Source organism: Coregonus clupeaformis, chromosome 16 (genome assembly GCF_020615455.1).
Source record: "Coregonus clupeaformis isolate EN_2021a chromosome 16, ASM2061545v1, whole genome shotgun sequence".
Classification (NCBI taxonomy): Eukaryota; Metazoa; Chordata; class Actinopteri; order Salmoniformes; family Salmonidae; genus Coregonus; species Coregonus clupeaformis.
The window spans coordinates 35,129,222-35,141,652 of NC_059207.1; the positions used below are offsets into that span (position 1 = coordinate 35,129,222).

Genomic DNA, 12,431 nt, shown 5'->3' on the forward strand with positions numbered 1-12,431 from the left:
CCAATCTAATGGTCAGGCGGAGAGAGCCAACCAGAAGATGGAATCCACGCTACGCTGCCTTGTCTCTTCCAACCCCACCTCCTGGGTCTCTCAGTTGCCTTGGGTTGAGTATGCCCACAATACTCTCCCTACATCTGCCACTGGGATGTCTCCCCTTCCAGTGCCTGTATGGCTACCAACCTCCCTTGTTCCCTTCTCAGGAGAAGGAGCTCTCAGTGCCCTCTGTTCAGGCCCATATTCGTCGTTGCCACCGGACCTGGCATCGGGCCAGAAAGGCACTCCTTAGAGTTTCGGACCGGTATCAGCTCCAGGCGAATCGTCGCCGGATCCCCGCTCCCACCTATACCATCGGAGATAGGGTCTGGTTGGCTACACGGGATCTTCCTTTACGGACTGAGTCTAGGAAGTTGTTACCGAAGTTCATTGGTCCGTTTGTGGTGGAGAAGGTGATCAATCCGGTGGCAGTTCGACTCAAACTACCGAGGACGCTCAGAGTCCATCCCACCTTTCATGTCTCCTGCCTCAAGCCTGTTTTCCTCAGTCCTCTGTTGCCTCCTCCGCCTCCTCCTCCTCCTCCTCGGATGATCGGAGGTGGTCCTGCCTACACGGTGCGACGCATCATGGATTCCAGACGGGCGGGGCCGGGGTTTCCAGTATCTCGTGGACTGGGAGGGGTATGGTCCTGAAGAGAGGAGTTGGATTCCGCGGCGACAGATCCTAGATGCTGACCTCATTCGTGACTTCTACCGCCTCCATCCTGGCGCTCCGGGAGTCCGCCCGGTGGCGTTCGTCGGAGGGGGGTACTGTAACGATTCCGGCAGTCTGAGTCGGTTCCTGTATGGGTATTAGTTTTTCTGCTCGGGATCTCCAGTTTCCCGAGGGTTCTGGAACGCTCCCTGCCTGGTTGCCGGGCTACGTTGCTAGGCGGGAGCTCTCCTGATTTCCACACCTGCATTCCATCAGCAATCTGCACACCTGGCCCTGATCATCACCTTCATAAGCTCTGACCTGACATCCATTCCCTGCCGGATCGTTAGCCATGAACAGTATGTTTATCAGCGGATCAGTCCTAGAGCTTAGAGCATTAGTTTTGTTGTTTTGCACCTTGTTTGCTGGTTGTATGCTTACCTCCGTTTTGTTCTCCCTACAGTCACTCGTCCGGAACCTTCACCCAACCTCTGCCTGATGGTCGGCGGCTGCCGAGCCATCATTGGACCAACCACTGCACCCTCTACAACTCATCCACGCCGCCCGCTCTGTTCCCTGGATTATTCAACATCACCCGTGGATCAGTTAAATAAACACTCACCTTTGACACCACTTACCTTGTCCTGGTCTGCTTCTGGGTTCTGGCTTAGTAAACCGTGACAAATTGAGTGTATGTAAACTTCTGACCCACTGGGAATGTGATGAAATAAATAAAAGCTGAAATAAATCATTCTCTCTACTATTATTCTGACATTTCACATTCTTAAAATAAAGTGGTAATCCTAACTGACCTAAGAGGGAATATTTACTAGGATTAAATGTCAGGAATTGTGAAAAACGTAGTTTAATTGTATTTGGCTAATGTGTACAGTGAGGGGAAAAAGTATTTGATCTCCTGCTGATTTTGTACGTTTGCCCACTGACAAAGACATGATCAGTCTATAATTTTAATGGTAGGTTTATTTGAACAGTGAGAGACAGAATAACAACAACAAAAATCCAGAAAAACGCATGTCAAAAATGTTATAAATTGATTTGCATTTTAATGAGGGAAATAAGTATTTGACCCCCTCTCAATCAGAAAGATTTCTGGCTCCCAGGTGTCTTTTAGACAGGTAACAAGCTGAGATTAGGAGCACTCCCTTTAAGAGTGTGCTCCTAATCTCAGCTCGTTACCTGTATAAACCCACCATTAAAATTATAGACTGATCATTTCTTTGTCAGTGGGCAAACGTACAAAATCAGCAGGGGATCAAATACTTTTTTCCCTCACTGTATGTAAACTTCCGACTTCAACTGTAAGTGCCTTGAATCTGTGTCATATTATGTGGAGCTTTGTGGTTTACTGTGTACAATTACCGTGTGTTGAGCTTGTTTGCTAGCTTGTGGTCCCACTAACATTAGCACTACCGTTAGCATTTTAGCATGAGCATTTTAGCATGACTGTTAGCGTTTAGCCGTTTATTACCATTGCTAATTCATGGTGCTAAGCTATTTTCTGTTCTATATATATTACTCACGCTCATTGTAATTATATTCTATATATATTTCAACATTACTGTAATGTTTATTTGAGCACATTTGCCTGAGTTTCATGTGTACAAGTCCAAAAGGCTGTTTAGTCTATTGCCATGTGACTACACCCTATGCCTGCTGTAGTGTATAGCCCTTGCTGTTATATACTTACCTGTGCTAGCTTATACAGCCATGCCATTCATATTATAGCAGTGCCATAGACTAAGTTTTAATTCTCCTCTTTCCTTTCAGAACCACATAGTCAATGTCATTTCTCACTGGACATTATTCTCAGTTATCTTAACCATGAGTGGTCAGCTGTGTGTGTGTGTGTGTGTGTGTGTGAATGTGAACATCTTCTTCCATTAAACTCTCCTTAACCTGGACATCCACTTTAGCCTTGTTCTGACTGGACATTCTCTAGTGGTTGTTACCGGCCTTAAGCCAGCACCTAAGGTTTCTTATTATATTCATGGTCCTTCGATTCTCTACAACCCTACCCCTATGTTTCACTTTCTGAAGGCACTGTATATCATGCCCCAAATCTCTCTTCAACTGATGTCTGGAGTTCATTGACTATTGATCGTGAAATGTCATCATCTTATTGGATTATCGGTATTGGACTGTGACATGACAAACTGATTAGTGATCACAACAGAGAGCCGATGTCATTTCTCTTGATGATAACTCAATTAACATACCAATCTAATATAATACAGAGATGTTTAAAGACCATAGTTCAATACCCTAGTCCTGACACGTACACCCATTTGACAGAGCAGAGACAAAGACGATGATTAAAAGCATAGCCTTCATTTTTAAAGAGAACTTTGATTATTTCTGTGTCCAACTTATGAAACGTTGGAAAACAGATCCAGTGAGCATGGCCGTCGCCCAAGACTGCCTGTTTATCCTGGCTCAGGGTTAGCATAACCCTGCACTGAGGAAATCAACATGAGCACTCCACAGCAAACTGATGACCGCTCCTCTCCTCTCCAGTAACACCCCGCATGATGGAGGGGAGGAATTGGGACCAGGAGGAGATCAATACTGCAGCCTGCTAAGCTGATCTCAGAGCCAACACAAACTCAGCCAGATATCCCACTCAGAGTTCAAATCAGCAGTCACCCACCTTACACTTGGCATGGATTTAAACTATCAAAGGGGACCGAGAGAGCTGAGGGCCTATTTTAAGACAGACAGACAGACTGGTTGGCTGACTGACTGACTGACTGACTATAAAGGACTCTCTCAGGTGAAGTGTTCTACCATTTAATACCATTGGGATCTAGATGCTGCCACCAACAGCTTTGCTTCATGTCACAACACTTTATTACACAGTAAACTCTGTATGCATGAGAAAAGGTCATGTTTTACTACTGAGTGCAGACATGTGCCCACTGTTTAAGCTTACTCAATACATTACCAGATATTACAGCCTGTGCTGATCACAGACCAAATCAAATCAAATTGTATTGGTCACATTCACATATTTAGCAGATGTTATTGCAGGTGTAGCGAAATGCTTGTGTTCCTAGCTCCAACAGTGCAGACCAGCAGACCAGCCTATTTAACCAATACTGAGACAATTTAACAGGACACTGCTTCTGAGAATACAATAATATGGCTGTGCTGCTGTCTGTCAAGTAAGATTTGTGGAGGACTATACAATCCCAATAAAATTATGATTATTCCGGTTCCTGAGCATTTCTAAAGAATAAAGTCTTATCACGTCACTAGGTGTGGATTCTCATCTTCACATATCTCCATGATGATGCTCACTGGAGCCATCAGGACAGTATCTGTCACTGGGAGGAAGGAATGCTCCCGACATCTCTTCACTGCCAAAGCTCGGAAGGCCTGTATTTGCTGCTGCTGCTTTTCCTGAAGACATAGACTCAGACATCCATTCAGCTGCTGAACACATGTAGCTACACATTGCTCCTTTCCTACGAGGGCTGGAGCCTTTGGAGGTTATGGAGAGGCGGTAGAGGGGGGGTGGTGTCTGTGGTGATGGTCAAGGGGCGCATTAGGAGTTCTGCATATTATAGAAGAGCGCACCGTGGGACGATGTGAATCAATCATATGAGGCCAATGACACTCAACCACTGGAAACAATAAGCCAACAGTGGCCATTTATAGATGGCCCCTGCTGCGTCTGAAATGACTGAGCTGTTTAGGGGTAAACATGCTCTACTGGACAGTTGGTACACATATCTTTGGGTTTACATCTGAAGGAAGGGATGGAAGGAGGGAAGTAAACAAAGAGGTGGTGTATCCTTTTTTCTGCTTGGGGAGTTGGATGTTTAATTACATACAAACAATTTACATTCTGGTTCACTGTAAACCGTTCTCTTCAACACTAATTCAGTGTAGAAGACATTTGTTAGCAGTCCTCAGGTCATTCGTGCTAAGTAGCACCATACTGTAAAAGTTATAAAACTGTAATATTGAACGCAGCTGAAGACTGTACTTTGATCTGCAATCAAATTCCATAGATTAAATCATTCTTTGCCATTCAGAACTTCAGAATGAAGGCCAATAACTTAGAATGGACATTAACTTTGTGCCTGTGTCTTTGCTCCAGACCCTGTCCTGACATTCAGCTGTTGAGGGTATAAATCACCTCCGGCCTAAACATCCCCTCATCCCCTTCCTCTCAGGCCCAGACTCCAGACGTGTTTGTGCATCAGCGCTGGCTATTTTGTCTTTGTTTGTAATTAGAGCATGGCCTCCCACAGCTATATGTTGTCATGCATCAGAGGGGGCTGGTCTCACACATCCATTACGCCACTTAAAGACCACAGGGGGAACTTGGATGTGCCTCCAGGGCTTTTCCCCACACTGCCTTGTGTGTGGCACTGTTTTCCCTTTATCTTCTGGCTCTGGTACAGTCCCAGGCCGTTAAAGCACAAATGTACCCTTTAAAAACACAAACCAGTAATACCAGAAACAAATGGCATGGGCACTTGTTTGGGCATAGAGAACCCCTACTGATCTCCTGAACTGCACTTTTGGGAAATATTGTGAGACATCAATAAGAAAACATTGACTTTTACTGTGTCTAACTCATAACACCACGTCTGTCATACATTTCCTGAGTAGTTTTACTCTTACAGCTGCAGTAAATATGACTTTGTGTGTCCTATTGCATGATTAGCAAATTCTTTACGCATTATAAACATGTCTTTGAAACAAACAGAACACAGGTCCCCTGTTTATTAATTTGGAGTTGATGCTCCACTTACTCTTGGTGAGTGTGTCGTTGATTCGGAAACTGCACAGGACCTTATCAACATTCCGAGCATGGAGGAAGCCATTTCCTCTAACCACCACCTGGAAAGTTTCTGGAGAGGGAAGAGAGAAACGACAGCAGCATTACAAATTAGATAAAGGAGAGAAAGCAATTATTTGTGTCCTTAGTACAGTAGTTTAGTTGGGACCAGGTCCGGGTTGAATCGTTCATGACAAATGAAGTTGCTACTAATGTGTGTAGGAGATATTTACTACACACCAGGCTGCTGGCCCTGCCAAGGCAGATTGGTTTTCTCATCCTGTTGTGCGCTCCAATGTGAGCGGGCCTTTAAATGTCTGATTAGATGAAGACCTGAGAGGCCAGAGAGGATAAATGCGGAAGGCCAGAGGTCTATAAACCTACCTCCTGCACAGATACTGGAGGGCTCCGCCGCCAGGATCTCAATACAGGACTTCTTTAAGATCTGGGGGAGAGAGGTGAAAGGTGAGAATGAGTAAGGGAGACAGTTGGGCATTGGGCCAAGGTCTGGCTTGTTACAGAGTGTTGTGTGTTGCTATGTTGAGAGTATTGGTTTACTATATAATCCCTATACTCCTTTTACTGGCAATTACAGTGTGTACCTGTGCACCTCATTTATATGATCTGCTTGATGTCTCCTGTGTTCTGGGTGTACATCTCTCTCTATACCCCCACTATCCAGAGAAAGTATGTGTTGTATGCCTGAAGATCAGTTTGATTTACTGCATGCTGTCCTGCTTCCATGAGTCTGAGCCAGCAGCTTTCAGCATGCTGTTAATGGGCTCCAGATAACAGTCAACTTGTCTGACTGACCTCTAGCTCTGTTAGAGGAACTCCGTGCCCGGGTGACAATGGCCTCTCCACGACTCTCCTTGTCTTTCATTCCTCCGCTATTTAAATCGTTTCAGCGGATACAAAAATATAAGTCAATACCTTTGAGGTGGAAGCTATAATGAATGAATGCATACACTTTGATCCTGTTTGGTAGTCTCCACTAGCTTGGATCAAAAGATGGGAAGTCGGAGTCACAGCAGGTTTTCCTGGAATTCTGTTCCTAGTGAGTTTTGATGGATGGAATATGTTTATTGTTTTCTTTAATCCTATTCTCTCTTGCTTCCTATTTGATTAATGTGTTAATGGTTTTAGAGATGTACTGCAGTGAGAATTATTGAACACCATCTCTGGATGGATGGTGCAGTGTGCATATTAAAGATGTTGTTATTCTCGCCTTCCCACTGGGCAAAGACGTCAGTTCAAAGTCTAATTTTGGTTAAGTTGTCATCAACAAAAAATGGCACTATGACATTGGATTTAGGTTAAAAGTTGGGTGAAAGAAATATGAAATTCCCTTACGTTGATGACGTTTAGCAAATCCAATCATTTTTTTACGTTGATTCAACGTCATCACATATAAAAATACACATTTCAAATGACGTGGAAACAACGTTGATTCAACCAGTTTTTGCCCAGTGGGTTCCTTGTGTTAGTAGTCAAGTCTGAACCTCTTACCGAATCAATGACCCCCTGCAGTGCTTCAAAGCCGTCGTTCACTGGGAAGACATGGTCCTTGCTATCAGCAATCTTTGCCAGCTGAGGAAGAGAAGAAAGTATCATACCGTTCTACAAACCCACCAACCTCTTTTCCATCTTACGTTTGGGATACAGTTTGAGACCATGTCAAATCAGAGCACAATGAAGCAAGATGTGTCAACACACCTGTGTCTCATTGAAGTCCTTCACCCCCACGCAGTATACTGAGGCACCCAGACTCCGCGATCGGTTGGCCTGTCAGGTATTCACAGAGGAGCAAAAACAGGAAAGACTGTCGACACCTGTAATCTATCAAAGCACTGCATTGCACGACATCAATCAAAACACAACCACTGATAACACTCCAGAAATCTACACTTAGAAAGAAAGGTGCTATCTAGAACCTAAAAGGGTTATTCGGCTGTCCCCATAGGAGAACCCTTTGAAGAACTACTTTTGGTTCCAGCTGAAGAACCCTTTTGGAACCCTTTTTTCTAAGAGTGTACTTTGGACATGTTGTGACACTGATGTGTAGATTTGACTAATAGCTAAGACATAATACAGCATTGACTTCTTGCTGACTGATATTTAATATCGTTTCTAAAAATAATTAGACGTTGAAGGAAACCCTTTATTGGCTATAGCCTGTAGACTAGAGCCAATAGAGCCCACGAGCCAAATGTTACATTTCATGAACATCTGAAAGAAGGCCCTACAGAGCTGAGCTTACAATATTATTCAATATGAGTGACAGCAAGAAGCTTCAAACTATTGTTCCGAGGCTCCCTGTTCAGGGTAAGTGACACTTTTCCCACACATTTTGAAAGCTACTGAGAGAGATATCAGCCTCACTTCATCAATGTCTGTGGCTGGCCTTGCTGTCTGTATGTGTCCAGGGGTGTTTAGAACTGATTAAAAAGCCCCAGCTTTGCACGCCTTCTGCACCTGCACTCCCAATCCCAGCCCAGTCTGGGGGGATAAATCATTGGTTCCTTTTGCAGATGTGTGGCGAATGACTGGGCCTTCTTAATTCACTAGGCAGATGGGAGAAATAAATCTGACAGACGCTTTGACCCCCTTTCCCTTCTCTGAAAAGAGGGGATCAAAGTGTTACTGAATACGGTGCTGGTGTTTGATCTGTGCCCACAGGAGCGCCAGTTCTGTTTACAATTTGTGGTCTTGTCGCTCTCTCTCTCGCTCTCTCGCTCTCTCCCTCTCTCCCTCTCAATTCAATTAAATTCAAAGGGCTTTATTGGCATGAGAAACGTATGTTTGCATTGCCAAAGCAAGTGAAATAGATAATAAACAAAAGTGAAATAAACAATAAAAAATAAACAGTAAACATTACACTCACAAAGGTTTCAAAGGAATAGAGACATTTCAAATGTCATATTATGGCTATATACAGTGCTGTAACGATGTACAAAAGGGAAAATGTATTTACAATGGTGTTTGTTCTTCACTGGTTGCCCTTTTCTTGTGGCAACAGGTCACCAATATTGCTGCTGTGATGGCATACTGTGGTATTTCACACAATAGATACTGTATGTGAGTTTATCAAAATTGAAAAAAAAAATTGAGTTCTTTGTGGGTCTGCGTAATCTGAGGGAAATATGTGTCTCTAATATGGTCATACATTTGGCAGGAGGTTAGGAAGAGCAGCTCAGTTTCCACCTCATTTTGTAGGCAGTGTGCACATATCCTGTCTTCTCTCTCAATAGCAAGGCTATGCTCACTGAGTCTGTACATAGTCAAAGCTTTCCTTAATTTTGGGTCAGTCACTGTGTACTCTGTTTAGGGCCAAATAACATTCTAGTTTGCTCTGTTTTTTTTTTGTTAATTCTTTCCAATGTGTCAAGTAATAATCTTTTTGTTTTCTCATGATTTGGTTGGGTCTTATTGTGTTGCTGTCCTGGGGCTCTGTGGGGTCTGTTTGTGTTTGTGAACAGAGTCCCTGGACCAGCTTGCTTAGGGGACTATTCTCCAGGTTCATCTCTCTGTAGGTGATGGCTTTGTTATGGAAGGTTTGGGAATTGCTTCCTTTTAGGTGGTTGTAGAATTTAACAGCTATTTTCTGGATTTTTATAATTAGTGAGTATCGGCCTAATTCTGCTCTGCATGCATTATTTGGTGTTTTACGTTGTACACTGAGGATGTTTTTGCAGAATTCTGCATGCAGTCTCAATTTGGCGTTTGTCCCATTTTGTGAATTCTTGGTTGATGAGCGGACACCAGACCTCACAACCATAAAGGACAATGGGTTCTAAAATTGATTCAAGTATTTTTAGCCAGACCCTAATTAGTATGTCACATTTGATGTTCCTTTTTATGTTCCCTTCTTGCCTTGTCTCTCAGATCACAAAGTTCACAGCTTTGTGGAAGTTACCTGTGGCGCTGATGTTTAGGCCGAGGTATGTATCGTTTTTTTGTGAGGTCTAGGGCAACGGTGTCTAGATGGAATTTGTATTTGTGGTCCTGGCAACTGGACCTTTTTTGGAACACCATTATTTTTGTCTTACTGAGATTTACTGTCAGGGCCCAGGTCTGACAGAATCTGTGCAGAAGATCTAGGTGCTGCTGCAATCCCTCCTTAGTTGGGGACAGAAGCACCAGATCATCAGCAAACAGTAGACATTTGACTTCAGATTCTAGTAGGGTGAGGCCGGGTGCTGCAGACTGTTCTAGTGCCCTTGCCAATTGGTTGGTATTTATGTTGAAGAGGGTGGGGCTCAAGCTGCATCTCTGTCTCACCCCACGGCCCTGTGGAAAGAAATGTGTGTGTTTTTATTTTTATTTTAACCACACACTTGTTGTTTTTGTACATGGATTTTATACTGTTTTTCCACCAACACCTCGTTCCATCAATTTGTATAGTAGACCCTCATGCCAAATTGAGTCAAAAGCTTTTTTGAAATCAACAAAGCATGAGAAGACTTTGCCTTTGTTTTGGTCTGTTTGTTTGTCAATTAGGGTGTGCAGGGTAAATACGTGGTCTGCCGTACCGTAATTAGGTAAAAAGCCAATTTGATATTTGCTCAGTACACAGTTTTTGCATTTTTCATCAAAACGTTTGTCATTGTTGTTAATGTTCTTAGGTTGTCTGCTTGACATTTTTAGATTTGATAGGGAAGCTGAGAGGTCAAATACTGTATACTGTTTAGGTTTTCTACAGCCAAGTTTACACCTTCACTATTACAGTGAAACGTTTTGTCCAGGAAGTTGTCTAAAAGGGATTGAATTTGTTGTTGCCTACTTGTTTTTTGGTAGGTTTCTACACTAATTTCCTTCCATCCATAGCATTTCTTAATATTATGCAGATCCTTTGGCTTTGATGCCTCATGATTGAGACTTGCTCTGTTCAAGTAGACTGTGATTTTGCTGTGATCTGATAGGGGTGTCAGTGGGTTGACTGTGAACGCTCTGAGAGACTCTGGGTTGAGGTCAGTGATGAAGTAATCTACTGTACTACTGCCAAGGGATGAGCTGTAGGTGTACCTACCATAAGTGTCCCCTCGAAGCCTACTATTACCTATGTACAGACCCAGTGTGCAACAGAGCTGCAGGTTGTTTTTGTTGGTTGTTTTGTCATAGTTGTGTCTAGGGGGGCATATTTGGGCGGGAATGCTGTCACCTCCGGGCAGGTGTTTGTCCCCCTGTGTGCAGAGAGTGTCAGGTTCTTATCCAGTTCTGGCATTTAGGTCACCACAGACTAGTACATGTCCCTGGGCCTGGAAATGGTTGATCTCCCCCTCTAGGATGGAGAAGCTGTCATCGTTAAAGTATGGGGATTCTATTGGGGGATATAGGTAGCATACATGAGGACATTTTTCTCTGTTGAGATAATTTCCATATTAATTTCTAGCCAGATGTAAAATGTTCCTGTTTTGACTAATTTAATAGAGTGGGTTAGGTTTGCTCTATCCCAAATTAGCATACCCCCTGAGTCTCTTCCCTGTTTCACACCTGGTAGTTTGGTGGATGGGACTACCAGCTCTCTGTAACCTAGAGGGCAACCAGTGGGTCTGTTTCCTCTATATCATGTTTCTTGTAGGATGACCATGTCTGTATTTTCAATTTCTTTGATAAAGTCTGCTCTTTAGGCCAAAGGCAGATGACCTCAGACCTCTCTCTTTCTCTCTCTCTTTCTCTCTGTCTCACACAATTTAATGCAATTAAATTAAATTCAAAGGGCTTTATTGGCATGGGAAACATATGTTTACATTGCTAAAGCAAATGGAATAGACAGGCTGTGCTTACCTCCCTCTCAGCATAGTAGAAGAGGTCCTCATGCAGCTCCCCATCTGTGAGAGCTATGATGACACTGGCGGTACGGTATCCTATAAACAGACACAAAACCTTTGATTAGGATCTAAATGCTGCCACAGAGCTATTAAAATAATCATAATGGTAGACCAACATATATACTTGAGAAATTAATATATGATGCAAGACGTATAGCAGGAATCAATTGAAATGTTTTTTATTGAACTACACACCTTCAGAGTTTCCATAGTATATCTGCTCACTGGCCTGTAAAAGAAGAGGAATTGGATTGAAACAGTACACTGGCTAGAGCTGTCCTGTGAATAAAGTAAATATTCCATACTGATACAGGTACCATTTTGTCTCTGAACCATGGTCTTTGTTCATGAGCCAGAATGGAGATAGATTCCAGCTCAAAACTCAGCTAAAAGCAGACAGCTCACCCTCTGGATGCCCTCGTGCATAAAGGTGTCTCCACCTGGAAGTACCCTCTGGAGCTCCTCCAGACCTTTGCGAATCTTCTCCCTGAGCAAACAGACCAACAGACAGATGAGAGGGCAGTTCATATTCATCATGTATCATCCCTCACCCTGCAGAAGTCCCTGTCTCATAGATATAACTGCAGCTACAAAGCTATGCAAACCGTAAATTACAAGACCTAAAAGAAGACGTAGCTATAGGTATTGACGTAAGAAGAGTCATAATAGTTATAAATGTGGGTGACGTGCTACTATTAAATCATACTGTCAAACTAAAACGTTGGGTACAGCATTAAACTACATGCATGCACGCCCATAATCTTGAATGACAAGTGAGTCGCTTTAAGCACTAGAAATAGAACTGTGCATTAATATTTAACAGATTTTCTTTTTGACTGTTTTCTTGTACAATGCAGTCTTCTCCCTAAACTAAATGCAGACATGAAGTGACAAAAACTATTGTTTTTAATAAGCACAGAAACAAAGACCTATCATGATCTATTTATTGAAGTGGCATTCCATTTCAGAGAGTAGTGATGGGCTTTATATGTGCTTCAGATTTAAGAGATCAAGCTGAGATTTGGGGATCTATTGCCACAGGACACTGTCCAGCAGAGAATGAGGAAATGAGTCTTGTGTAAAATGAGATAGCAGGATGACAT

At 43.1% G+C, this 12,431-nt stretch overlaps 1 protein-coding gene across 1 annotated transcript in view; it reads right to left on the bottom strand.

Annotated features, from left to right (window-relative positions):
• The window catches only part of LOC121584834 (anthrax toxin receptor 1-like), a 74,078-nt gene that overhangs the window by 40,928 nt on the left and 20,719 nt on the right, over nt 1-12,431 (bottom strand). The window contains exons 4-10 of the mRNA XM_041900979.2: nt 11,734-11,815; nt 11,524-11,557; nt 11,285-11,364; nt 7,214-7,282; nt 7,007-7,087; nt 5,882-5,942; nt 5,472-5,570 (exon numbers count right to left, since the gene is read on the bottom strand). Of these exons, the coding sequence (XP_041756913.2) occupies nt 5,472-5,570; nt 5,882-5,942; nt 7,007-7,087; nt 7,214-7,282; nt 11,285-11,364; nt 11,524-11,557; nt 11,734-11,815 (506 nt within the window). The remainder of the gene's footprint in view (nt 1-5,471; nt 5,571-5,881; nt 5,943-7,006; nt 7,088-7,213; nt 7,283-11,284; nt 11,365-11,523; nt 11,558-11,733; nt 11,816-12,431) is intronic.